Source organism: Labrus bergylta, chromosome 17 (assembly GCF_963930695.1).
Source record: "Labrus bergylta chromosome 17, fLabBer1.1, whole genome shotgun sequence".
NCBI lineage: Eukaryota > Metazoa > Chordata > Actinopteri > Labriformes > Labridae > Labrus > Labrus bergylta.
The window spans coordinates 7,474,544-7,502,362 of NC_089211.1; the positions used below are offsets into that span (position 1 = coordinate 7,474,544).

General features: G+C 41.4%; 2 protein-coding genes across 2 annotated transcripts; one reads left to right on the forward strand and one right to left on the reverse strand.

Moving 5' to 3' along the window:
• ppp6c (protein phosphatase 6, catalytic subunit) lies at window positions 1-4,965 on the reverse strand. The gene is made up of 7 exons (XM_020640081.3): window positions 4,800-4,965; window positions 3,330-3,425; window positions 2,623-2,688; window positions 2,303-2,444; window positions 2,123-2,202; window positions 1,063-1,272; window positions 1-984 (listed from the first exon to the last, which is right to left on the reverse strand). The coding sequence occupies exons 1-7, from the start codon at window positions 4,872-4,874 to the stop codon at window positions 736-738; spliced, it is 918 nt and encodes a 305-aa protein (XP_020495737.1). The 5' UTR covers window positions 4,875-4,965; the 3' UTR covers window positions 1-735.
• A 4,555-nt stretch (window positions 4,966-9,520) lies between these two features.
• On the forward strand, window positions 9,521-26,214 carry LOC109988550 (stromelysin-3). Its single transcript, XM_020640064.3, has 8 exons — window positions 9,521-9,718; window positions 14,765-15,054; window positions 20,933-21,076; window positions 22,377-22,510; window positions 23,010-23,224; window positions 23,322-23,526; window positions 23,749-24,009; window positions 24,096-26,214. The coding sequence occupies exons 1-8, from the start codon at window positions 9,617-9,619 to the stop codon at window positions 24,209-24,211; spliced, it is 1,467 nt and encodes a 488-aa protein (XP_020495720.1). The 5' UTR covers window positions 9,521-9,616; the 3' UTR covers window positions 24,212-26,214.
• Window positions 26,215-27,819: the final 1,605 nt, after the last annotated feature.

Sequence of the window (27,819 nt, forward strand, 5' to 3'; positions counted from 1 at the left end):
GATGATTCATGAATAATGTTTTATTGAATTACAAAACAGAGGAAAGCCACATGGAACAATTCTCTGATACAAATACAACTGAGCAGTTATTCAAGAGAGAGAGGAAGAATGCACTTACACGGTAAAATGGTGTTTTTAAAGTGAAACAATATCGCTTAGAGAGCCACAACTCATCACCATATCACGAGGATGAAAACCGGTTGATGGCCGACATTTGGACCTTTATCATGAAAAGTCTAAATGTCAGCTGTAGAAGACACTTTTTAAAAACAATAAATTATGAAGAAAGGGTTAAAAATGAAATCAAAGCAGCAGTTAAGGCAGAGAGGAGGGGCTCAGCAGCTGTTGTTTCACAGGAGCAAATTATTCCAACAGTTGATTTCCTTTATTTGAAATGATCTTATCTGAGAGGAGGAAACTTTCACTGCTACCGTGACACTTGGAAGAAAAATATACATCACTTCATCTGCTCGTGTATTATTGCCAATTCATGTTTTCAATCACCTCTGGGATTAAACGATCATTTCATTTCTGATCAAATACGAAGACATCTCATTTTCAGAGCGGGGGGAGGAAGAGGAGAAGTGTTTTCATCATGACAGATCAAACGTGGCAGAGGAATCCGTGTGTCACCTGAAGGGGACGTCACTCCCATGACTTTATTAAAACATGTTGCATATAAATAAGCTTGAGGTCTCCAGACGCCGGAGACGAACGAGAACCGCCTCAAGGTCATTAGAGGAAGTACGGCGTGGTCGTTCTGGGAGGTATGACGCGCTCAGAGTCGGGGACGGCGCGGAACAGCTTTGGCTCTCGTCTGTTGACGTCCTTGAAGACCATGATGGAGGCGATGTTGCCGCAGCGGTAGCAGTAGTTTGGCGCCGACCACACGGTCACCAGCTTCTCGTCGAACATGAACTTGTAGCCTTCATGGACGAGCTGGTGAGCGCGGCAGATGAGCTTCAGGTTGTTGATGTGGACAAACTGAAACAAAAAAAAGCCATGTTACTGTCGTCCAACTGATGCTTTAGGATCTAAGTTTCAGTCAATTATTCTACAAACCTCGTTAGTAACCTTGGAGCCAAACAGCCAGCCCGCCCCTCTGGGACTGATGGCCCAGGTGTCCACATCCTCAGGGTCGGACCACACCAGATCACAGAAGGCCCCCTTGTGGGGAATCTCCTGATTGCGCTCGATTGTGCGGATCTGATCCAAAGTCTTGATGTCGGGTGAAAGTCCACCATGAACACACAGCACCTGCTCATCAATCAGCTGAGACAAGAAATTTAAATTTAAATGTTAGAGAAAGACAAAATATTCAAAGATCTGATTACAGTCCAAAAAATAATCAGCTTAATTCAATTCAAAATCCCTTAAAGGGGGGCGCTGATGGCGCAGTGGTTGGTGCGCGTGCCCTATGTAACCTCCAAGCGGGCGGCCCAGGTTCAAATCCCACCTGTGGCTTCTTTCCCGCATGTCATTCCCCACTCTCTCTCTCTCCCTGATTTCCGACTCTATCCACTGTCCTATCTCTACATTAAAAGCCCAAAAATAAATCAAAAAAAATTCCTTAAAGGCACAGTATGTAAATGCCACCAGCAGGGGGCTCTCGATCAAAACAATAACAAAATAATTAATTTAGATATTTCATGTCAACATTCTAAATATTACACCTTTAAAGGCAGGGTTGGTAATTTCGGAAAACTAGCATGATTTTGAAAGTAGCAGTAGTAGTAAGTTTTTACAGGCTTACAACTGATGATGGATTTTCTTTGTTCCTTTTTTAGAGAACATGAGTTATTAATTTCTGTCAGGACCTAAAGACTATTTCAACCAAAATCTTAAAAACTGGATCTGGAGGAAATTAGCAACCCTACCTTTAAATTATTTTTTAAAGTGACAATGAGAATTTTTAGCCACTAGGGGTCAGAGGAACTCTAAAGCAAATTAACCGCTACACTCCTCACATACAGTATTGTTTTATCTACAGCTGATATGTCAAAAAACATTCTTCATATTTCTGAAGGAGAGGTGTTGAACACTGTTGATCAGAGATGACCTCATAAGTTACACCACACACGTTATCATGTCAGTCGTGAAAAAGAACCATGAATGAACTTACAGCGGCCACCGTCAGCATGTCGAACACCTTAGTGCAGTACCGCCAGGCGTTTGCGTTTCCATATTTTGTTTGGCACTCATCTGGAAACAATCAGAACACACAGAGTGATCAGGTTTTACAAACGCACGAAGAAGAAACGTTTTCATCCATTTAGCGTCACGGTGAACAACCTGTACGTACCATAAAAGCCGTACACTTGAGTTATTTGTCTGCTCTCGTGGTTTCCACGTAGAAGTGTGATACGGTCGGGCCACTTTGCTTTTAGAGCGAGCAGGTGTGTAAAAGTCTCCAAGCTATAATATCCTCTGTCCACAAAGTCGCCCTAGAGGAGGGAAGGTGCAAACCAAAACGTTTCATTCATGATGAAAATACAACGCAGGTGTTGTTGATGTTTGGGCATGTGCAGAATAAAGCTCGGCTGATGTCACAAAGCAAAGCTGGCATTATTCATCGATCTCTGCAGAGAAAGAGCTCAACATAAACAAAGACAGATGACTTACCATGAAAATGTAGTTTGTGTCTGGGACCTGGCCTCCAGTTCTGAAGAGCTCGCAAAGATCATAAAACTAGACAAAAACAGGCGAGTCATGTTTTCAGTATTCAAACGTTTTTCAAATGAAAACATGCAAAACTTATTTTGAGTTCTGAATGTACAGGTAGAAGTGTTAAAGCGTGTTAGGCCCCGTGTCCAGCTAGCGGTTTTTCTGGGCAGAAAAGCGCTGACTGTGCACTCTGGAGTGTTTGCGTGAAGCGTTTGTGCAGTGAGATTAAAAACGCTGCACGTCCGTCCTGTCACTATGACAACAGTGTGTTGATAACGGCCGCTGTATGACCGACACTGCGCCGTTACTTTTTACTGCATGTTTTATATTTGAGAGCGTAAACTTAATCTGAGGACTCTAACAGATTACTTTGGAACGTGTTACCCCCCCCCAAACACTGCTTGCTGGTGATACATCTGCTAAGGTGTGCTGAAAGTAGGATGGAGGAAATTTAGAACCGTTTTTTTTTTTTAAAGTCCCACGACATCTATTCAGGTAGACTAATTTAACTTTCATTATGTAATAATAAATCTGTACTGAATATTCCCTTTATACACGATAACACAGAAGACCTCGTTTTAAACCAGTAAACTATTGCGATAGTTCAATCAAAGAATCTTTAAGAACAACATGGATGACAGAAACATCCAGTTTGTGACACGTACCTGACCATGAATATCTCCACAAACAGTAACTGGAGTTGTAACTGGCTGAACATTTGATTCTTCCAGGAGTAAATCACAAACATAATCGCACAATCTCTGAAAAAAGAAAAGAAGATAAACATGACATTAGTCAACACAGTGACAGGTGTCGTTTAAGAAAAACGCTCAGCACAATTTCCTGAAGCACCAACGTACATCTTTAAATTGCAAAGTAGGAAAAAAAGACGAGCTATTTTTACATTTCTAAAAAGGTGTGTATACCATCATCTTACGCCGTGTTATTTTGCCTTCCCACGATCACGAAAACATGATAATCAAGATTTAACAATCATTGTGCTGCATGCCGCGTTGCGCTCATTTTGATCAAAGGTTTTGGTGAGATAAATCTTTCTAAGTGAGTGTTGTTATATTTTGGAGACACGTTCTATAAATGCTCGTGATGCAGACGATCAACGAGTCATCGTGTTTAATCAAAATAATGGTGGGCAGCCCTACGCTCAGGTGAAACTACTGATTTTTGCTACATAGAATATGTAACATCTGTTACAGAACACATCAGGCCATCTCAGGACAGTTGACCCTAGACATCGGGGCGCTGGTAGTGTAGCAGTTGGTGGGTGCCCCCCTTTTCTGGAGGCTGTGGTCCTCCAGGTGGGCTGCCCGGGTTCAAATCCGACCTGTGGCTCCTTTCCCGGATGTCATTCTCCTCTATCTCTCTCCCCGGATTCTGACTTTGTCCACTGTCCTATCTTTAGAATAAAGGCATCACCACTATATGAATTAAATGTATTTCACACTCTTTTTTTACATTTGAATATGTAATAAGACTCCATGAACACGTTTGATGTCAGTGCTTTGATTTGATGTTTCTCACACATAAACATACAACAAACACAAGCTGTGTTATCTGTTTCATTTGGACAGAGCTCTGATGATCTGCAGCAGCTCATTTGTTGACTCCTGTCAGCTTTAAGTTTCTGTAAATGTGTTTAAACATTTGCTGTAAAACTGTGACACTGCTGACAGATACATGAGACGTTTAAGGACCCTTGTTTTTACCGGAAGCATTAAAGCTGGGAGTACAGCTTCCATGATTATAATTGAACTTTAACCTCATTATAAGCGCTGATCAACACATTAAAGTAGACCTATAAGATGATTTTAATTGTAGCGGGTAAATCTAAAGATAGAGACCGATGATGAAACTTGCTGGTCATAAGCTAACATGTTTATTATTCCTAACACATTAACTCTAAGATAATTGGTAGCGTTCAACGCCACTGTTTCCTCGTTCACTTCATCCAGCTGACATTCAATCCGAGTTTCGATGATCACAATTACCGGCATAAAATAACCGCTATACATGCTAGCGCTACGTTAGCTAATAAGTTTAGCCACGCTTCGTGTAGTCATCCAGTCACTTTAAACCCCAAAACAACAAACAAGAGCGGCTCAAAATCCGCTTCTCACCTTTAGATCATTCTCCGGGAGGTATTTGCAGTGTCTGGCTATGTCAACGTACTTATCGAGGTCTAAAGGCGCCATTATCACAACACTAAAGACAGCAGGGGGAAGCTAACGAAGCTAGCTAGCTAGCTCTTTTTCTTCCTTTTCCTTCTTCTGCTTCTTCTTCGTTCTCAAGTTTGTCAAAGTTAACTGATTCACATCCGGTAAAACCTTCAAAATAAAGAAAGTCAACTAGTAACTAAAATACATTTAAACCATAGACTGTAAGATTTAAACGTTATTTTGTGTCTTACTTAAGAATGTTATACGATTATTATACATTTGTTTTTTAATTAATTAAATTAATTAAAAAAAAATTATTTTATTGTTTTAATTTACAAGTTTATTGCCCTGTCTTTTATTTCCTGCCTCTTAATATTTTGTTAATATTTTATTGGTGTAATAATCTTTAAATCATCTTTAACAAACTACCCCCCCCCCAAAAAAAAAAAAACAACTGCTAATTTGTCTGAAAGGTGCTGTATGTTAAAAAGTTTGTTTGATTGATTGATAAAGAATAGCAACATGCAGTTAAATAAGATATGCATTGTGAATATATATATATATATATATATATATATATATATATATATATATATATATTAGTATTTTGCAGAAAATGTTATGCAAGCAAATCACACAACAGCTGAGATCAAACGTGTTTTAAGCATAAATTAAAGTGGCTGTTTGTTGCTAACTTGACGCAGTTTAAATCAGTGTTTTTGATGCAGATAAAAGCGACAGCGCCCTCTGTTGGCATGACTGTCTCCTCCGCTGACATACTATAGCCTATATTATTTTGTCAATAAACTTTATCAGCATCAAATTTAAAGTTAAATTCTTGCAATTCCTTAACATATGAGTACAGGAAGACATAATAAATAATAAAGTCATCGGGCAACAATGTCCAAACAATGTTTAAAGCGTTCTTGTTTTTCAATACTTTACTGACGGATTCACAGAATCTGGAGTTTAATGAAAAATAAGGTTTTACAACAACTTCATCACATTATTATCTTCAGTATTGTAGTGTTATAGCATTTAAAAATAAGACCATACTCTATAACAGGAACGAGGATTTTGTCACTCTACCTGATAAAGACATTTGAGGCAAAAAGTAGCATGAGTGACTGCATCTTCAAAACAAATGACAAAAAGGACTCCACCTCCTCTTTGTAGAAGGAAAATAAGGGAGGAAACATCGGGTATAAATTTGTAAATGAAGTCATTACCAGGATTTTAAAGATCCCATATTATGCTTTTTCTGGTTTTATATGCCCTTTAGTGTGTTTTCCAAGTGTCCTGTGCATGTTTAGACACATCTATTTGCAAAAATTCAAAGTCCTGTTAGCTGTAGCATTAGCTGCACGTAACGCTCGGTTCTAGCCCCCCTCGATAAAAATTTGTCAGTGCGGCGTCATTGTCAGTGTGAGATCACGGATCTAAGCCCATTGGCTCGTTGTGGCAAGCCCTGCAGCTCATGTTGAAACTTCCAAGAAGCGTGCTGAGCAACTGACCAATAACGACAGAGCGGATCGGCAGACCAATCAGAGCAGACTTGGCCCACATGGGGTCCAACAGTGTGGGCTCAACAGAGTGCAGCTGACAGACTCAGAGCGTAGAGGGAGCAAGGAGAAGGCAGTACATGAAAACAGACACTTTTTTCGGACTTTATCTATTGTGAACGTACAAAAGTAGGTACATAGATTAAATATACGAACCCCAAAAAGGGCAGAATATGGGCTCTTTAGTATGAATTTCATTGACTTTATTTGGGGTGCTGAGAGATACCGGGACACCAACTATATTCCTAATCCTTTGATTTTGAACAAAAGAGACATTTTTAATCTAAACAATTCACTGCTCAGTCTGTGAATTTAATTCACATGCATTCACTCACATGCACACACTGGATCCTATGGAGAGATGTCAGCTTTAGGGGGGGACGCACCCACACAGTTGGGGGTTCAGTGCCTTGCTCAAGGGCTCCTTTGCAGTGCTCAGGAAGGGAACTGGAACCTCTCCAGCTACCTGACCAATTTCCAAATTTGGTCCAAGTCCCTACAGACTGAGCTACTACAGCCCCCCAAAAAATATATCTATATGAGGCCCCTTGGTGCCCCAGGCAATCACCCCCGATGCCTGTTGGGTAAAACCTCCTGGTCTTCATGCTGTAAGTGCATGCTTGCATCTCCATTGGATGCACAAGAACACACAAAGAGGGTTGCATTTTGTTAAACCTCTCCTCTACAGCACTTGTGGTCAAAAAGTAAAAACACTTCCTTTAGAGAAATGAAAAGCATTAAGGTAGGAGTGTTGGCCCAAGTATACTTTTAAGATTTGTGTTAGATCTTGAATAATATAATTTAAAAAATAAGCGTGCTGAATCCTGTTTATGTACATTTGTAAAACTCCGACTCACTGAGCAGGAACACCACCCGTACATCAGACAGTCTTCTGAATCTATACAAGGTGTGTTCAAGCTCAGACAACCAACTGTCAGTGCGTGAAGCAATTCATGATGAATGGTTTCTGTTATCAAACATAAATCTGTGTCTTTCAGCCGCACATTCCCTCTCCTGTCAGGCGGACACACAAAGGAGCAGCACTGATCCCCTCCAGACAGAGCAGCAGCTGCTCTGATTTCACTGCTTCAACATATCAGACGAGGAAACATTACAAGACACACAGGATCAATTGTTCCACACACGAGCTGCGGTTAACCTGCGGAGCAGAGACGCACGGCTCATACTTGTCACAGGAAGGAGTGTGTTCAACAGATGGTTCCCTGATCAGTGAGCACATATCATATGAAGTAGTCGTCTAAAACTGTCTGTCTAATAACGCTAGACTGGCCTGAAATGCTGTCTCAAAGCAACTTCAGGTCAATCTAGTAACAAATAAAGAGGGTGAACTGAGGCGGGACTTTAGCCTCCTGACAACGCACCTGTCAATCAAATCAACCTAATTATGCTAATGTGAACAACTCTTATCCTTAATATAATCCAAACAGATGACTTATATTTACAATAAATCATCACCAAAATAGTGTTAAATATTTAAGAGATGAGCCATATAAACACCAGGCTGTAAACATGCTGATTTGGACATTTAAACATAGAGCTTTATGAGGATTGACTAACTTTTGCAGCGAGCCTCCAGTGGTCACTTGAGGAACTGCAATCTTCTGCACATCTGCTTGGTTAGAAGCCTGCTCTTATTAGTCGTAGCCTCCAAAACGTTTGATCTGCACCCGCTGAAAATAAGCAGCAACCTCCAGTGTTGAAAAATTAAGCCAACGTGAAAAACTGCAGTTCTTTGAGTGTCCACTAGAGACTGGCTGCAGAAGCACAGGAAGTCACATAAGCCGTTTACATATGCACTCCTGAAAATATCTAGATAATTTCAGGAGGACTGCTCCGGATATTCTCCTGACCTGGCTGTTCACACATGCACCTCACAATGGGAGACTATCCCTGTCAGACGGGAGGGGGGGCGGGGGTCTCCTGAGGTAAGACGTGACTTTAAAAAAAACGGAAGTGTCGGACGAATCAACAGAGTCGCTGTCATGAGAATATTTGTCTTTATATCAATGATATGTGTAGTTGAACAGAATCTCAATCTGTACTAAAGAGTGGAGAAGAACATACTGGAGAACAGGAAACATAATGCAGCCGGTTCATTATGTTTCTATTGGCTGACTGAGAGTTAGGTTGAAACAGCATCGATGGACTTCAAAACTCTTCTTGAGGAACCAATGGGTGACGTCACTGAGACTATGTCCATGTTTTATACGTCATGTTTTAATGTCTGTTGTTGAAACACTCCTCAGGATTAGTAAATGATCTGAGCCTCTCTAAACTAGTTTGTGTTTGTTTGCTGCTCAGTCATCAAACTTACACTTTGATAAAGTCACACTCAGAGTTATTCTTCCAGTGTCTTTAACCACAGTGCTTAGAACCAATCACAGTCATCTTGGTTCTAAGACAAGAATGCAGAGATTATGCTTTTGCAAAAGAAAGTGTTTACATAAAGGCAGACGACATAAGCAGGTAGTTTGGAGAAAAATCGAAATATTTGTCAGAACTTGAACATTTTTGAGAGCATTGTCAGCTGAGAGTTTGTTGTTTTCTCTCTGATACCGTCAGATAGCAAAATGGCTTATAGCTGTTTCTGCTGCACGTCTCATGACTGAAACATGCTATGTCTGATTAAGGACAATGTGTGAGAGTTTGCTCCACTCTTTTCTTTGGATTTGCAACTGAATACAAGAATCTAAAGGTGAGGACTGGCCCTTTTAAAGCAAGAAAACCTTCACACTTTAGAGATGACAAAGATCACGTTGTTGCATGTTCATCCCTGTAAGCTGTGATGTATTCAGCAGAAATGAACAACTTTTAATCATGAATGGTTTCACAAAGAGAAAACACATCTGTTACACTTTGAAGAAACTCTTCTATGTTGGTGAATGTCTCCCTTTTTCTGACTCTATGTCTCTATTTATATATCGACTATCTATTTGAGAGGCTGGCTACAGCAGCTTTTCATTTGCATTGTCCCTCCTGTTCATTGCACATTTGGAATGAAAAGGGTTAAATCAAGTAGTGCCGTTGAGCAGACTCGTAAATGTGTAATTAAAAGACAAAGAAATCCGGCTGCAGGCTATAAGATCCCCTGCTGTCATTCATTCCTCCTCACTCGTCCTCCTCACCGGCAGCCCTCATTTAGCCTCCTCCTCCGCGCGCTCTGCTTCACTGTGTCTGTGCCAGAGGAGGAAGAAGATGATGTTCTGCAGCAGCATCTTGGCTTTGCACCTTTTCCTCTGTGTTCATTCTCTGCCTGTACACGAGCGGAGGACGGGCAGCAAGTACAAACAGCTGCAGGTGAGTCAAAGAGAGAGAGAGAGAGGAAAACTTAAAGAAAAGTAGAGAAAAGAAAAGCTGGAGATCAGAGGAGGAGAGGAGGTGTGAGAGGTAGACAAGAGATGGAGCTGCAGATAAAGGGTGTGACACAAAGAAGTGCGTGTGAATGGATGTGTTTAATGTAATTTACAGTCAGTAAAGTTGAGTTTTATTTAACCGTAATAAGGTCAGAAAAGAAGTGAAAGGCGGAGCTCCTTCTTAAGTCTCAACAAAGGCAGCGTGTTAACTCTGAGCTCAAAGTGTAAATGCTTTGATTCTCTAAATATGCTGATGTTTGAGGTCATGTTTCTTATAAAAGATTGGAAGTTTATCACAAACAGATCATGATACTTCACTTTACAACAGTTTAGAAATGAAGCTGCAAAAATGAAATGTCTGAAAGCTGCATTAGCTGTTGTCAACTCTGCAGAACTCCTGCAGTGATGACACATTTTTAATGAATTAACTCTTGTTTTGTGAAACACAGTTTTCTTCCCTGCATGCAAGCGAGGAAAGGAAATCTTTTGTTTGAAACTTTTAGCAGTTTTTTGGATGCACTCTTACTCTCCGGTATATCTGTCAACAGCGTGAGTGAGACAGTGAGCTTAAGCAAGCAGAGGCAAGTCGTCTGGCACCCGGTGCTTGTTTGCTGACTCAGGGGAAAAAGAGAAAACAGCAGATCGCTTCTCACAAAGATCACACTGCACTCTGCTCACTGCATCATTCAGAGAGGCTGCAGAAAACAAGCAGAGCTGACAAACATTATGAAACCACAAAATTATGAGCCTCGATATTTAAGTGCTTAAAAAGTCACAGAAGAAGAACTTGGTTGTTGACAGATTAATCTGTCAAGCATGCAGTCAAGCCCCGACAGCCGGTGCAGGGCGCTAAGACTCTCTTATTTACCAAGTACTGTGTCAACGTGCATGTTCAAGCTGCTGCACCCAAGTTTAGGTTTTTACATTTTCTACTACTTGAAACTTTAACCCCTTCATGTTTGAGATGAAAATAAAAAATTGGATGAAAAAATATCTTTTAGAAAAGAAAAGAAAAGAAAAGAAAAGAAAAGAAAAGAAAAGAAAAGAAAAGAAAAGAAAGAAAATGGTGGAGTGTGTAGCCGCCCAGAGGTGGAGACAACATTTCCAATATGGCCGCCATAATTGTTTAGCTACAATTAGCGACTACATCCATGTTTTCTACATGGTTATCAGAGGCACTGCTTGTCAAAAGGCAACTGCTTGGGCCCCAGACCACTAGGAGTCCCCAAAGGCTGAACAACTTTAAACCACAGCAGTAGCTCAAAATGTATAGTATAGTAGCAAACCCCCCTAATGGGGCTCCATCTGACAGCACTCACTCTCGTTGCCCTGCTAAGCATCTCATGTATTACCAGAGGCGCTGCTTGTCAACAGGCAAGGCAGGCAACTGCTTGGGGCCCCAGACCAGTGAAGGGCCCCAAAGCAGCAGCCTGAGATGTGCACATTTTGCAATGACGGCAGGAAACCTCCCTAAGGGGGGCCATCTGACAGCACTCATTCTTGTCGCCCTGCTGATTGTGGGTTGTAAGGCCCCCCGATTGGTTTTTGCCTGGGGCCCTAACATTTTTGTTCTGCATCAGGTTGGCTACAGTTCACCTGAGATACCTTAACTTCAGTTTGTAAATAGTGAATCTGAATTTAAAGCAGTTGTTGTGAATGTAAGTCTAACCTGCTGCAAAGAGTTAACAGATAAATCTGCAGCCGCTCCTGTGTTTTTAAGCTCACGTTCAGCCTGGAGATGAACTGTTTAGGTTATTTTTAACTGTCTTATTGTCGAAACTGTCTGAGCATGCCCTGCTCACATGAACAAATTTAAGTTTTATTGACATCTTCACGATTGCTGCACATGTGGTGTGCTGCAGGGGATCATAATGGAGGATCAGTCTCTCATCTCCGTTCATCCTAATCCTTCTTTATCCCACTAACATTCCCCACACTTGGCATTAACAGCAGGGTTGTGTACAAAACACAGAATACTTGAGGATATTTTGGAGTTTTTGTGGTTAAATATTTACTCTTGACAGATTTCCTCCTTTTGGCGCATCATTTATCTTGTTTTGCCCCCCTGCAGCTGTGTGAGATCTTATCCAGCTGTGTTGTTGAGGGAGTCAAATAAGACTCTGTTTTAAAGTGGGCAAGTTAGTCAGCCTGGGTAATGTCAGATCAGCATCCTCGCATACCCCCCACAAACACACTCCCTGTATTATTCTACAGACGACTTGATGTCATGACTGAACGGGGACTTTCCAGACATCTGCTCAGTGTGTGTGATGCAGCCCTGTGTGTGAGTCTGCATGTGGTGCTCAGTGTGTATGATGCATGTGGTGCATTTTTTCATGTCCTGTGCGTGTTCATACCTGCAGCACACATTGTATTTAAATGTTTGAGTGACATTAACAAAGACTCCCCGATGTAACAGATGCCGCCTCGTAGATAAAACAACAATGCTACCTTCTGTAGACAGCGCCGAGCTTCATGTGGGTTAAAGCTCGGGCACGTCAGTTTAGGAGAGACGTAGAAACCGCAGCGTGCTGCTGTGACATGTCGGCTCGGTCTCCAGGATCGCCCCATCAGACCCACAGCTTTGTTTTAACACCAATAAACTTTGTGTTTCTGTGTTTTCCCGCAAACTCTCCTTATTTCTGTCACTCAGCTTCAATCAGGAAACCTCCTGAACCCTCCTGAGCCAGACCAACCACAGGGTCTGTTATCATCAGGGTCTGTGGTGCAGAAATCCAAACCTGTTTGAGTTTGTTTTAGATTGCAGCAATCTCAGAATCAATCAGCTATTGTCTGACAGAAAGAGGAGGACAATGTTTTGGGGTTTCTGGTGGAGACAGGAGATTCCTGGAAAACTGTTAGTGTACATCTGGGCCAAGATTTCCTCTCCAATATGCCGGTGATTGTTTAGACTAGACCAGGAAACTGAGAGATGAGAATGGAGTTGGTATGAGATATATCTTCTTCTACGGGTAGAAAGCGTGTTCATAGTCAGAAGTTATCAAATGTGTTGTTGAAATGCATCACTCCTCTTTTACTCGGTGTGGACCTCCTGGTGGGCAGCCCGGGTTCCTGTTCCTGTTGTTGAACATGCTACACACACACAGGCTGAAACACACACACATGCACACACAGGATCCTGTAGACATGCAGTGATGGAGAGATGTCAGAGTGAGGGCGAGTGCTCCTCAGATGGTGGGAGGGGGGTTAGGTGCCTCGCTCAAGCGCCCCTCGGCATTGATCTGGCACCTCTCCAGCTACCAGATCAACTTCCAGATTTAGTACGCACAGGGACTTGAATCAGCGACCCTCTGGTTCCCAACTCAACTCCCTGCAGACTGAGCTACTCCTGCCCAACTTCACTTTTAGGGTAGTAAACATTTAAAGAAATTCTGTCGTTCCTTCTCAGGGGATTCAACACCTTTGTTTAAATTAAACATGAATGCACTGTGAACAGCATAACGAACGCCTGGATTTGACCCACATGACACACCCGGGAGAGTTTTGTACGATGACTCAGGGCGAGTGTGATCCTTCGTTGTTTAACACTTCAACAAATATTTACCTTAATCCTTCTACTAAGAGCGCTGTAGAACTGAGAGTCCTCTTATTGATCTTCATATTTGCTTTACAATCATGAGGGGCAATTAATCAATACATGGTACCTTAATTACCCTGAGCGCTCTGACTCAGCTCTAAACTAGGTTAGAGTTTAAAGTGACCTTTTGTCTGTGAAGGCAGAGTAATCCTGTTTGTTTCACCTTCAGCTGCAGAGCACAAAGAGCACAGGTGTTTTCTTTTTATTAGACACATTAGTTGTTTTTGGGAGATTTCTAACGCAGATTATTTCACTCTGACTCTTTATTACAGAAGCTCAAAGCAGTGACACGGTAGGTGGTCTGATATCTGATAAAAAACAGAACGAACATGCTTTTTTTAGAGTATCCTGGGGTCATAATTAAAATGATTTGTTTGACAAAATGAAGACTTTTAAATTTCTAAACAGCAGAGGAGTGAAGATGGTTTGGAGATATTTGTCCCTTCTTGCTGATGAGAAAAATATCCAAATTAATCCTTTATCTAAATCACAATCTGAAGTAGCGACACGGGACAAGGACGCAACACTTTCCTCCCTCATGCCTCACAGATGTGTGTATATGTCCAGATCTTCTCAAAGTTAAAAAGCCCACTCAGCGTCTTTAAACCTGGGCTGTACCAATAATCACAGGTTACCAGGACCGCTGACCTCGCTGATGGCAAAAAGTCACATCAGCAGGACAGAAATGAAACTGTATGAGTGAGTGATGATGTCACTGTCTATGAAAGAGTCTCATATCCACCCAGACACTTGTTAGAAGATCTCCTTAGACAGACATAAGATTTACAAAAGAAGATATTTAAAAGCATCACTGACTTTAGCTTCGACTGGCACGTGCACTCCCAAAAAATGTCCAGGAAAGTTCTGACAGCCGGCCCCTTAAATCTCAATCACACACGTCCCTCACGAGGGGAATTTTTCCCTGTCGGAACGGGGAGGCAGGACATGATGTAAAAAAAGACACTGGATGGCCGACACCATAATGACAGTTGTTAGCTTTAAATCAATTCTTCATGTGACTGAATTTATTCAAAGTGTAATCAAAGACAGGCGAGCTGAAAAGAGAAGAAACTTCTTCTGATTCGACCTTTAAGGACAATCTGCCGTCTATCACGATTCCTAGTAACCATGTGCATTCAAACTAAGCATGCATCAGATTAAGAACATTAAATTGTAGTTCTCTCATAAAATGAATACATATATTTTGTCTTTTTGGAGCTTTAAAGGAAGAGAAGATGTGTTGAATACAACATGGTATCATCAGCATAAAAACTGACAATGTCCAGTTGGAAATGAGAAAGTATTTATTATTGTTAGCCAATAAAGACTTTCAAGATTTTTTGCAACGGCTTACAAAGCGCCTGTCTCTGTATGATGACCTTTTGTTCGCAGGAAGGGGATCACAGCAGCAGCCACGTCGGTGTGAAGAAGAGGGGAAAACATGAACAGGACACGCTGAACAAAGACCACCATCTGAAGACTGTACCCGGGTCCAAAAACGACACTGAGTTCTGGAAGCGTCCTCGCTGCGGAGTCCCAGACTACCCCAACTTAACGCAAGTCGGCCTGTCCTACTTCCACCTGAAGAAGAAGAAGAAGAATGGAGGTCTGAGCCGCCAGCAGCGCAAGAAGAGATTTGCTCTGTTCGGAGGACGCTGGGACAAGACTGACCTCACTTACAAGTAAGAAACGCAAATATTCAGTTTGGTTTCTTCAGCTGTTTAGCTCCACTTCTGTCTCTGATTTATGTCTCGTGCATGTAAAAGCTTTCAGTGTAAATTGTTTGTAGGTTTAATGTCAGAGCAGCAGAGTTTCTCGTCTTTTAAATGGACTGTGTAGTGTCCTGTAATTAGAAGTTACAGAGCTGGATAATTATTATTTTTGAGACATTGTTATTTGTCACATATGTTTACCCGTGTGGTCAGTGTGGCTAAAGCAGAGTTCTGTCATCACTACCTCATTCTGTAAACCTCTGTTTGTGTTGGGGAATACGTGCTTGTGTTAACGTCCTGTGGCTCCATTAAGATTCTTGTGCTGTTTACAGAAACATTCTGCTCTGATGAGAGGCTGACGGAGGAATGTAGAATTGACTAACGTGCACAGTGTATGTTTGAAAGAGCGCTTCATAGTCAGCAGTAAAACTTTAGTGTTAACTGCAAACACATTCTGAAAAGTAAGAACGAATTATGCGGAGCCGCAACAGCTGCTCACTGTGTCCCACATACACTTTGCTTGACTCATTGAGCTCACAAAAATGCAAGCTTGACAAGAGCTCAAAACATTATTCCTTAGAGAGCATGACAACCTCGAACACTTCAGCAGATCCATAAAAAGTTGTGGTTTCACTCAAACCACGAGGAATGAAACCGCTATTTTGCAGATGACATTGTGGTCTCGTTCGCAATGTAGCATATTTTATCTATACGACTAACAAAACCAGATAGAAACACAGACCCCCCAAATGCAGACTCAAACGAGGAAGAGTTCAGTAAACAGCAGAGATTTAATAAACAGTCCAGGTCAGTACACAGGTAAGCAGTCAGCAGTGCCCAAGGACACATCGGACTTGTGGCTGCAGGAGCTGGCGATCAAACCCTTGACCTTCCTGTTGAGAGACGACCGACTCTACCAACTGAGCCACAGCCGCCCCACCATTGTCTAACCAAAATCACAAAGATCTTTCTTAAAACAAACCCCAGGCTGTTTTGGTTCCTTACTCTAATCAACACAGATGTTTCAAAATTAAACAGATGTTAAATAGCTATTGGGGCGAGAAAGAGTGGGGAATGACATGCTTGAAAGGAGCCACTGGTCAGCCCTGCTTCCAGGACTACAGCCTCAGTACATGGTGCGCCCAAGCTAACCACTAGGCCACCAGCAACCCAAAAATGCATTTTACATTAGCATTATTTTGGAGGTTCTGGCACATCATTTTAACATAAGTCGAGCCACCTTGTGTGATCTTAAGAGGTTCCTATTTGTCTGTAAGAATCAGATTGTTAAAGACTACTTGATTGAAAGAAGAGTTTTTGAGCAGCAGATTCCTCACAAGTAGCGGTGGAAACCAAAACAGAGTAGATATTGGACTCCTGCATGTCTGCGGGATGTGTGAATAAAAAATAGATTTGCCATTGAGGTATATATCAGCAGCTGATTTCACACATGCATAGTATCCTAAAGGTTTCAGGAAAATTTCAGGTCAGTCTGCCTCTGAAATCTTTCTGATGATACTTATTGTATGTCTCTCACAGGGTAAAGTTTTCTCTGTCAGGTGGGAGGGGGCCGGTCTAACAAGGGGGCAGATCATGATGTAAACAGACAGCAAGCGACAAAAACCAACTCAACGCTTCTTGGAATTGGATGTATTCATAATTTCAACGAGCAAAAAGAGAGCTTGCGTGCACAACGATCACACAGTCGAGCAGCAGTTTCAGGATATAAACATAATCACCCCTTCCCTCTCGCTCGCGGTGAATTTTCCTGAATATTTCCTGTTGCTTTCACCCAACCTGACTTCAGCTTCACGCAGAATTTCACTAGTGGGGCAGGCAGGAAACGATCTTGGTAAAGGTGGGATGAAAGAATTGCGTTGACACATGCAGTTCACCGCCAGAAACTTCAGCAGTTTTGAACACAGTGTCATGTTTACATCGAGGTTGCACCGCCATTAAGGCAGAAAAATCAAACATAGCCAGCTCAAACATGTTTTCACTTGACAACAATGTGACCTTGAAGTTATGTTTGGATAACACTAAACTATTTTTCAAATTACGACGTGTTGACATTGTAATCGCTGCCCGGATTAGGTGGTATAAAGCAGAAGATCTCAGGGTTCTTCACTGAAATTAAAAAAAGGATTAAAAAAACATTTTCTACATTTCTCCATGCTATTGTCATATACCCAGCCACTTAAAAAGATCACATTATTATTAAGATGGTTATCAAACCTTGTTTAATGATCCTTTCAGAGATTAAGTACATATACTGCAAAAATGTTCCACCCCTAACCCTGAATATCCAATGCAGTGTGGGATACAAGCTCTACTTTAAAGAAAAACTAGATTCATAACTTGTATTGCTGTTTCTGGAAACTTTTGTTCATGCATACTGGGGACAGAAGTTCAAAACAAAGCTGTAGACTTTGTTCTGACCAGAGTGAGTTTCTGGAGTGAATTATATTCTTGATTACAGGGAACAACACGCTAAACAAAAGATGTGAGTTGGGCTTAATAAACGATCTCAAGCAATTCGTTGAATAGTGAATTTGAACAACATTAAGTAATGTTGCTGTTGGGTTCTTTTTACTGCAAAGTAATAATAATTTTCAGTAGTATTCCAGCAACATCAGGACACCAGGACATACGACCCTGTTTCCAAAACATTGGAATGCTCTGCAAATGTAAATAGAGATTGAATGTAATGACTTACAAAGCACAGAGGTGCAAAGGTCGGGACGTGGTCATGTAACCACTCAGTTGCATCAACTCTTCGTTTAACGACTACTCTTTCCTTGGTAGAGATTGAGCTTGAATTCAGTGACGATTCTAGAGTCTGTTGGGGCCCAAAGCAAAATCTCACAGCTCACAGGGCCCGCCCCCCCCCCCCCCCCAACCATCGTTCATAACCATTATGTTATATAAAAAAAACAACTACAATGGGGACTTTCATTCACAAAATTCATTTTCACAGGAAAATTGTGACACTTAGCAGCGCAACAATGTGAGCATGGCCCTCTTAGGGAAGTTTCAGTTGCCTCCCTTGCCTGTCGACTAGCAGCGCCTCTGAATGTGGCGATGAATGCGCTTACAGACTTTGGCCTTTGGAAGTGTTACTGAGCCCATGCAGCGATTTCTACTACAGCCTCATGTCTGTTTGAGAACAGGAAGTCTGAGGGACCAAACATCACAGCCACCCAGCATTGTTTTTGTTTTGTGTCTTGTCCCCTGCAAACAGAGATTTCATCAGTTTAACTGAATCTTTTAATGACATATTGTACTGTAGACCAAGAGATCGCAAGATTGAATTCTACTCTAAGGAAAAAGTTTGCACTACATTTCAATCCCAGTCTTTTACGGAGTGCCCTCTTTACTCCGCCTCTCAGGCTAGGCTCTTTTTATACCCAATCATGTCACTTATCTGTTTTGCAGTTTACCTTTTTTTTGTTAACAATTGTTTTCTTTTATTCTTTGAGTTTTTCCACACCTTTTTCAGTCTTGTGTTGCCACTCTCCCAAATTTTTGAAACATGTCGCCATGTTGGCTTAAAATTCAAAATGGGCGTTTATGTTTCCAAAAACAATTAAGTTTCTGTTTCCACACTTCACATGCGGCCTTTATGCTATTTTCAATTAAATAAAGGGTTTCAATGTTTTGCAAATCATCACATTCTGCATCTGGACTTTATTGGAAATGGGGTTGTATAATATCTACATGCTGGAAGCTCTGGGGTGTAGAATGACTGTGCGCACAGCATAGGTGCAGTGCAGCTTTAGAAAAGTTGCACCAACTTCAAAATAAATCCTCAAAATCGACATTCTGAGTGTCTTGGCATCCATGTCAGTCATTCCACTTGGCATAAATCTTGTAGTTTTGTGTTAACAGACGCTGGTTAGAGAGAAAGTGTTCTTTCTTATTGTTGAGCTGAATGGACGAGCTCAGACATGAAAGTCAGGATGTAAAATGAACAACTTCACCTCCGGCAAGAATCACTGACATTATGAAGGGATTCCCCTCGCACATAACAGGTGGCGAGGTGTGTGTGCTGCTGTGTAATGAAAAATGCATGTATCAGACATTTGGTGTTCACTGTTTAGATAACCTCCGGGTGGTTTAACTTGATGCTCCTGGATAAATGGATTCTAACTCTGGTATCAGTGCTGACACGCTGAACTAACAATGTCTGAGTGTGTTTAATGTGGCATCCCCCAAGGCACAATTTTAGGGACTCTTTTATTTTCCTTCTTCATGCTTTCCCTTGACTCTATTTTTATGAAATATTACATTTTGATTATAATTTAACCACCAGTTTCATCTGACAGTGTCTGCCTCCAACAGCCTCTTTGACCTCATACAACTTACAGCAATGCACCTCGGGCCCTGTCGTTGAATTTGCACAATTAGAGAACAAAAAGATATTGGTGTAATCTTTAACGTTTCATTGAATTTCAATCAACAAGTCAATTATGTTTGGAACAGCCTCTTTGAGCTGAGAACCTCTGCCAAATCGAAGACGTGGATGTCCTGGAAATGGTTTCTCATGCTTTTATCAAGTTTGGCTTGAATACTGTACTGATTACAAAGTTTACAGATTCCAATCTGAAACAACCTTCAATGATTAAAGATTTACAATGCATCACACATGTTCTGGCTATAGTCAAATCTTCAATACTTTTCAAAACCACATGTTTTAAAAAGATAAAAACTTTATTATTTTAATATATAGTAATTAATTGATAGTATCAAGAAATTGCCCAGCATTGCTTGCCTTTGTATTATTTATTTATTTTTATTATTAAAGGTTTATTTGTGGGCTTTTATGTTTTTATTTAGAGATAGGACAGTGGATAGTCTGACATCGGGGAGAGTGGGGAAAGACATGAAAAGGAGCCACAGGTCGGTTTAGAGCCTGGCCCAGCTTGTTTAGGAGACTAGCCTCTGTAAATAGAATTTCCCGAATTTCCCCTCTGGGGATCAATAAAGTACTATCCTATCATACTATCCTATAGGGCGTGCACACTAACAACTAAGCTTTCGGTGCCCCTGTCTTATTCTTCTTTCCTTGGTATTGAAACAGGTATTGAAATAGTTTCGATTTTTAGTAGAATATATAGAGTATGTTGGCCTGGGATCAGATTTTGGTATGGTAAGTGTTCAGGGTTTCCATTTGTATTGCGGATAAATCGCCCACCAGCTTTTCTGCAAATTTTGGTCGTATGCAGAAAAACAGTCCATGTGGAGAGCAAGGGCCACTGCGATGCAATCCTGCGACCCATTGGCAGCCACCTTACACCACCTTGCTTTGATTAATGTCTTTAAGCAGATATCTGAGTAAAAGTGCAGCTAACAATCTGCGTATAGACGTTGTTTCTCTACACCAACTCCATTCCTACTTCTTATGTTGCTCGTCGGGCTGTATCCCAAGCCAATAAATGGAAACGGAAGCCTTTCTTGGAGGTCTTTTATTGCTTATCCCTGGCTATGAAGGAAACCCCAAAGAGTTGGCTGTTGCCTCCAAAGCCAATGGCCAATTGGTTTCTAGATTGTGCTCTGGCAGACATGTATTGGTGACCATTGGTATAAAGACTATATTTTAAGCTCTACCGCTGTATTTAAAGCCTTAAATGGATAAGCTCCTGGAATGTGGGCTGGGATTTGGCCAGCATCACTGATCTGCTAAATCACAAATAATTTCAAACATCTTAACAACGATGCGTCTTGTTTGATATGGTCTAAGAAGTGGCTCTCCTTTGTAATGGCTAAAATATGTACTCCTGTATACCTGCCTGTTCTGGCTCAAAAGCACCTTGAGTTAATTCCTGATATTTTGAAATGTGTCCTTCAGGATTCTGCGTTTCCCCTGGCAGATGAGTGAGGACAGAGTCCGGAGAGTCCTTCAGGAGGCATTCGGTGTTTGGAGTGAAGTGACTCCTCTTACATTCAGAGAGGTCATCACTGAGAAAGCCGACATCATACTTGACTTCAACAGGTAAGAAGGCTCTTCATGTACTTTACCCACCAATGTCAACCACATCAGGTGCCTTGCTTGTGTTATTTATTTACTTTAAGTCAATCTGTTGCCCTCATTAGAACAGGAACGAGTAAAACCTAACCAAAGTCTTTTGGTGCTTAAACCTTTCCAAAGTGGGACCATTTCACCGGTTTATCAATGCTTGTCTAGAGTGGATGTGGGGAGGCAAGAGGTGGTGTCACTAGAATCAGAATCAGAATCAGCTTTATTGGCCAGGTATGCTTAACACATAAGTAATTTTACTTTGGTAAACTGTGCTCTCTTTGTACAAAGGTATAATATTAAATATCAACAATAAACACAAAAAATAAACAAATAAGCAAAGACAAATAGTGTTGTACTTGAAATCGGTCTTGGTCTCAAGACCCTTTTTTGTCTTGGAATAGAACGCATTTTTACTCGGTTTTGTCTCGGTCTCATACTGGTGGGACTGCGGATTTCAAATCAAGACCGGTCAGGACCACCACTGACAGGCAAATTTTCCTCGTCATTACTGTGATAAGAAGGAAAACGCCTCTTTTTAAAAGAACGAATAACTTCAATTAATTCATTATTTGATATTTATCATCTTGGTTCATCTTGGTCTCGTTTAGTGTGGTCTTGACTACAACACTAGGTGTAACTTGCCACAGGTACAGAGACTAACTACAGGAATTGTAGGAACAAATGAGTTTTATTCTGCAAGGACCGGAGAACTTGTAGGAAATAGGTGTAACCAATAATTTAAAAGACCCTTTAGACACAGACCCAAAGTGGGTATCCTTCTGTTTTCCAAATGATCTCTATAATCTCCCCTCAGACATAAATCTTTTGGATCCTTTTGTTGGAGTGACCCAGGAAAAAAACAAAATGAGGTGTATCCCAGCCGAGCCCAAGAGCAGATTACAACCTGAATGAAAACAATACAGGACTTGTTTGGCAGCGTTTTTAATATGAGCCTCCAGCTACATATTTATCAGCTCGGATTAGTCATTTTGGCATTTGGTTCACGATATTTCCATGTCATAACAACTCTCATTTCACTGTATGCATTACGTTAGAGTTTCATAACTACTACTGCCAAGCCCTTGTTTTGTCAAGAGTTGACCTTGAATCAATTACTTACATAACTATGCTGAGCACCAAAAAAACAAAGTGATCTGCTATGCCAATTTTGTTTTTGCTTGAACATAAAACACCAGCATGGTAAGCATATAAGGATGGCATGGTATCACATATATGAGATTGCTTATGTACAGTAACAGATGTGCTTGGGCAGGTACTGGCATGGGGACAGCCTACCTTTCGATGGTCCTGGAGGAATCCTCGCCCATGCCTTTTTCCCCAGGACACACAGAGAAGGAGAGGTTCACTTTGACTATGATGAGCATTGGACATTCGGAAATGATGTGGGTGAGTAAATCAGAGGTACTTTAACCCTTTTTCACACATGCACAAAACTCCTGAAAACTTCCTCATGAGCGACAAGTGTGAACGCAAACAACCAAATTTCAGCAAGAGTGGGTGGGATGATTTCTCATTTATCCTGCAACCTCTGCAAGAGTGGTACAATCTTTGCCAGTATGTTGTTTTGCATTCTTGCGCTAATACTGTGATGTGTCCAATTACATCCAGCATTGATACAAAGGCAAAAAATTGCACCGTAGCACAGAGCCCCCCTCCTCTCGTCAGACAGTAAAGATCTCCTGTGTTGAAGTACATGTATGAAAGAGCAAGATTTCAGGGGCATGCTGTCCTACATTTTTGTAGAAATTTCAGATGTGCATGTGTGCCAACGGTTTTTGAGGTTAATAGATCTTCAGTGTTGACTATATCCTGGTTCTAAGGGCTTTTCCTTTTAACTTGAACAAGCTAACTTCCTGTCTTTTAATCCCTTTTCAACCCTTGCTAGGCACTGATCTCCTGCAGGTGGCGGCTCATGAGTTCGGTCATGTCTTGGGTCTGCAGCACTCCATGGAGCTTGATGCCGTGATGAATCCTTTCTACAGCGACTCCTACCCTCTGCAGCTGAGCGAGGACGACAAGAGGGGCATCCAGTATTTATATGGCAGTCCTCGGCATGCACCCCCTCCTATGACGGAGACCAATGAGATAGACATTGGAATGGTAGGACAACGAGAAAGGACTTCAAACCCTTGAATTTTGTAGCTTAAGTTTTATGTCCAAAGACAGAAATCATCCAACTCTGTGTGTGGTTTTCCAGCCGGACGCCTGCAGAACAAGCTTTGATGCCGTGTCCATGATCAGAGGAGAGCTGTTCTTCTTCAAGTCCCGGTACGTTTGGCGTATTCGTGATGGGCAGCTACAAGCTGGCTATCCAGCCTTGGCTTCACGCCACTGGAGAGGCATTCCTGACCACATCGATGCTGCGTATGAAGACAAGACTGGGAACATCTGGTTCTTTCAAGGTTGGTCATCATCATACAGAGGCAAACTTGAAAAGGCTTCATTTGGAGCAGTAGATAAATGCTGTTGATATCTCGAGGGCTGGAGCTAAATCAAGAGTGTGCAATGAAAAGAGTTCAAGTGTAGGGCTTTCGATGGTTTCATATCTAAGGAAAGTCTGTCAAAGTCTGTAGGACGTCTGTAAAAGATTTTCCATTTTCTGACTTTTTTCCCCGCCACAACAGGTGAGAACTACTGGGTGTTTGATGCTGAGAGGAAGATCACAGGACCAGATTCAGTGCGGCAGCTGGGTCTTCCTATAACAGATATCGAAGCAGCTCTGAAGTGGGAGGAAAACCACGAGGAGAAAGTCTACCTCTTCAAGTCTGCTTCGTACTGGTCTTTCAACCCACAGCAGAACCAAGTGGACAGTGTCCATCCTCACAGCATCCATTATTGGGAAGGAGTGCCCGGTCGGATTGATGCAGCCTTTCGGGACAAATATGGTGAGGACTCTGTGAAGAACCTGTTGGTTTTCTTTTTTATTTGTCAAAGTCTTTAGCTTACTGTTGTCTTTCTCACACTCTGACAGGTTATGCCACTTTCTTGAGCGGATCGCGCTACTGGAAGTTCGATCATGTGGCACTGAAAGTGCTTGGAGGGTACCCACGAAACATCGGCATGGACTTCTTTGGATGCCCCACCTAAATGTCTAAATGAGTTCCAATGCAGACATCTGTTGCAAAGAGCAGTGGTTTGATATTTCAGCCGCATCCGTCCCACCGAACATTGTGTCTGCTTGGGCCCTGAAATCATTCATTCAAAAGACTGAAAACCCCTTTAATGTAACAACAAACACTTTCTAAAGTCATTTGACTACACACAAATGGTTTCTGTGTGTTTAGTTCAAAGAAGCAGTCATCGGAGTTTCTACTTCAAGTTGAAGAGTCATCTGTAGACAGGTTGTGGAAATTGTCCTGTTCCTCCAAGCTAACGAACACACATGTTATAAATACACATTTGGTTTTAAGCAAGCAATTATTTCCTGCTTGACAGCTTTTCAGTCACCGCGACCACAAACCCAGGGTCGTGTCCAGAGGCTGGCATGGACGGCCCCCAAAAATCTGATTGGCCAAATCTGTCTCAAAGTTCAACTGCATAACGATCTTTAACGATGATTGGCTGCCTGCTGGGTGTTGCACATTGATTTTTAATATCTTCTTTTCCAACACACACCAGTTATATTAAACACTAATATTACCCGAACAGAAGAGTAGCATAGAAGCTGGATGGTATGGATTGTTTTTTTTGGTACCATTCTCAACTTTTGACTGTGGAAACACAAATAAATGCGTACCAAACCCAACTGTACTGGACCACAAATAATTTGATTCTGTCAGGTAACAAGATAATACACGTTTTCACAGCGTATCTTGGCAATGACCGTGTTAAAGAGTCGTGATGCTTTTGCTTTTGTGACTGATTTATGTCTCTAAAGTCCGGTTTCCAACAAGGGGTCCGGTTCAGTTTGGTTTGGTATGGAACATATTTATAGGCGTTTCCACTGTCAACAGTTGGCAATGGTACCAAAATAACTGATCCGTACTGCTGTACTTTTTTGTTTCCCTTCTGTTGGGTTGCCAAGCGTAATGATCTGACCCTAAAGAGTGGAGCTAGACACACTGCAGTCCGCTGATTGGTTAAAAGAATCTTCACTTCCCGTGCAACAGTTGCAATTAAGGACAAGCACAAAATGCACCATGTTTAGATACCCTGTGGATTCGGAGAGAGAAATTTCAAGGCTGTTTTTGTTTTTTGCAACTACTGTCAGCACGCTCCACCCCATGGACGACCTTGGAGATGCAGACTTCCTACTTCTTATTGAATTTATTGGCCGTCTCCACTATGTCGCGCCGCTGCGATTAAGTGATGTGTAAGAGTACGGTCGGCTGTGGAAACGCAAGCAAGATCAAAGTTAACCGTACTAAACTGTACTGAACCAAACCAGACCGCTTGGTGGAAACAGGGCTTAATGTGTCCATAAAAATAAAAAAATCAAACTGTGCATCTATTCAAACACAGCCTTTTCTAAATGTACAGCAGCATGTTGAGAAAGAATCTCTCAACAATGTCTTTGAATATCCAGGTGCTATTTAGGGTTCAGTAGGCAATGTAACCAGTACCTCATTTAAAATACCAGTTTATGAACATCTTTTGTCTTTCATTACACGTTGTATTATTTTGATAGAGCCATCCAATCGTCCTCGTTGTCTATTGAAGAGCTTTGGTTCAGTTCTCTGGTTGTTGTTTTGCCTTTGTGAGAAATTTTCTCAGGAAATAAAAAAAATGAATAAATCATGTGTGTCAGTCCTGATCAGAGAAATGAGACAAAGCTTCACAATGGTTTGATTTACTGTATATTTTTTATATTTTGTATGTTTGGTGTTACTGTTTCTAATCAGTGCAGGACATTGATTATGCATTTAATTGTAAGATATGTTGGGATGTGTCAGCAAAAAGTCCAAGTTTGAAGCTTGGAAACTTCTCAGTTGTCGACATGTCTGAAAACAATAAGATCTTTTCTGATGTACTTTCAACATATACTGATCTGTCTGCTATTATATTCAGTTAAGTCAGAACATGTCTTTCTTATGTGAAGTTCTTTGTTTAAAATGAAAACTAAAGATAGAATAAAAATCGTCTTTTTCATATTGCTAGTGATGATCATTTCTTAAAGGATGAGAATGTAACTCTGACACCTAGTGTTTAAAATGGGTACTGCAGTCCAAATTCTAAACATTGTAGAGAGCTGTCTCCCCCCGCCCCCTCCTCTCTAGAGTTGATGCTCATGCAGGTTGCCATGTTGCAGACACTGAAGCTTCAGTGTTTATCCAGCTCTGCATCGGTCTGTAAACCTTTCTGTGTTCTAACCGCTCTCCATTTTTCAAAAGTATCTCCAATATTGATCCTAGTTTGAGCACGTTTCTGCTCGTGGAGCTTATTAGAAACATGTAGAGGCTTTTTAGGTCGGATACAATCACTTCTATCTGAACCAGTTCTCTTGCCCGCTTCGATAAAATTTGTACTCAAAGTAAATTAGAGTAAGTGTATGCATGTACCAGCTGATACTCTGTATAAACTGAACCTGATTCTGTATGTTTCGGGCATCCCTATAAAGATAAAGATAAAGATAAACTTTATTGATCCCCATGGGGGAAATTTTTGCATTACAGCAGCTCAAGAAAACAGGAGACGGGAATATAATTATTTAAAATAAAAATAGAAGTTAAAAATCAAACATATTTACATCAGTTAAATAAAAAATACAATAATGGAAAATTACACAGTATCTACACTGGAAAGAGTTATTGTTATTAAAAAAAACACACAGTGTGTAGCATGAGGTGGTGATGCTGTTGAAGAGTCCGATTAAACAGTCTGACGGCAGATGGGATGAACGACCTGCGATAGCGCTCTGTCATGCAGGGTGGGTTTCTGAGTCTGCTGCTGAAGGAGCTGCTCAGGGCCCCCACAGTGTCATGTAGGGGGTGAGAGGGGTTGTCCATGATGGATGTCAGCTTCACTAACATTCTCCTCTCACCAACCTCCTCTACAGAGTCCAGAGGACAGTCCAAGACAGAACTGGCCCTCCTGACCAGTCTGTTTAGTCTCTTTCTGTATCTCTCTGTGCTCCCTCCTCCCCAGCAGACCACTGCATATAGGAGCAATTCATTGCAGAACCAAACTTGTCGCACTGTGAAATCTTGGTGCCATATATCAAAGAGTTTATGATGAATGGAGGGCAACTCTTAGTGAACATGTGCAGACATGGTGACCCTCAGGGAGCGTTCCTGGTGTTTAAAATGCAGACGGCACATTATTCCTTAAACGTCCTCCCATTAAAATGCAGCAGATACCTGAATATAATTTCAAGGGATTTATGGAGATGAAGAAAAGTGTTTCAGAGATTGTAGAATTTAAAGGTCAAACCAGTGAGATGTGTAGTGAGTGAACTGATAAAGTGACCTTACTATATGATCAGACATTAAGGAAACATGCTATGTTGAAGTGCTGGCTTCTCTGACAACAATGCAGCAGCCAGTATGTCCTTCTTCTAACTGTAGATTTTGGTCCTGAATGGTTTGTTCTCGTTTTGATCAAAGAAGCAGGCGGCACCCCCACATGACAGTTTTGCCCCTCACCCCCCTAGAAATACATGTTCTCTCTTTACTGGTTTTGCCCGGTCATGTTTAAGTGGTGGACATAAAAAAGAAAACAATTCAGGAAAAATCATTCTTCTTTCTTTCAACAGTCAA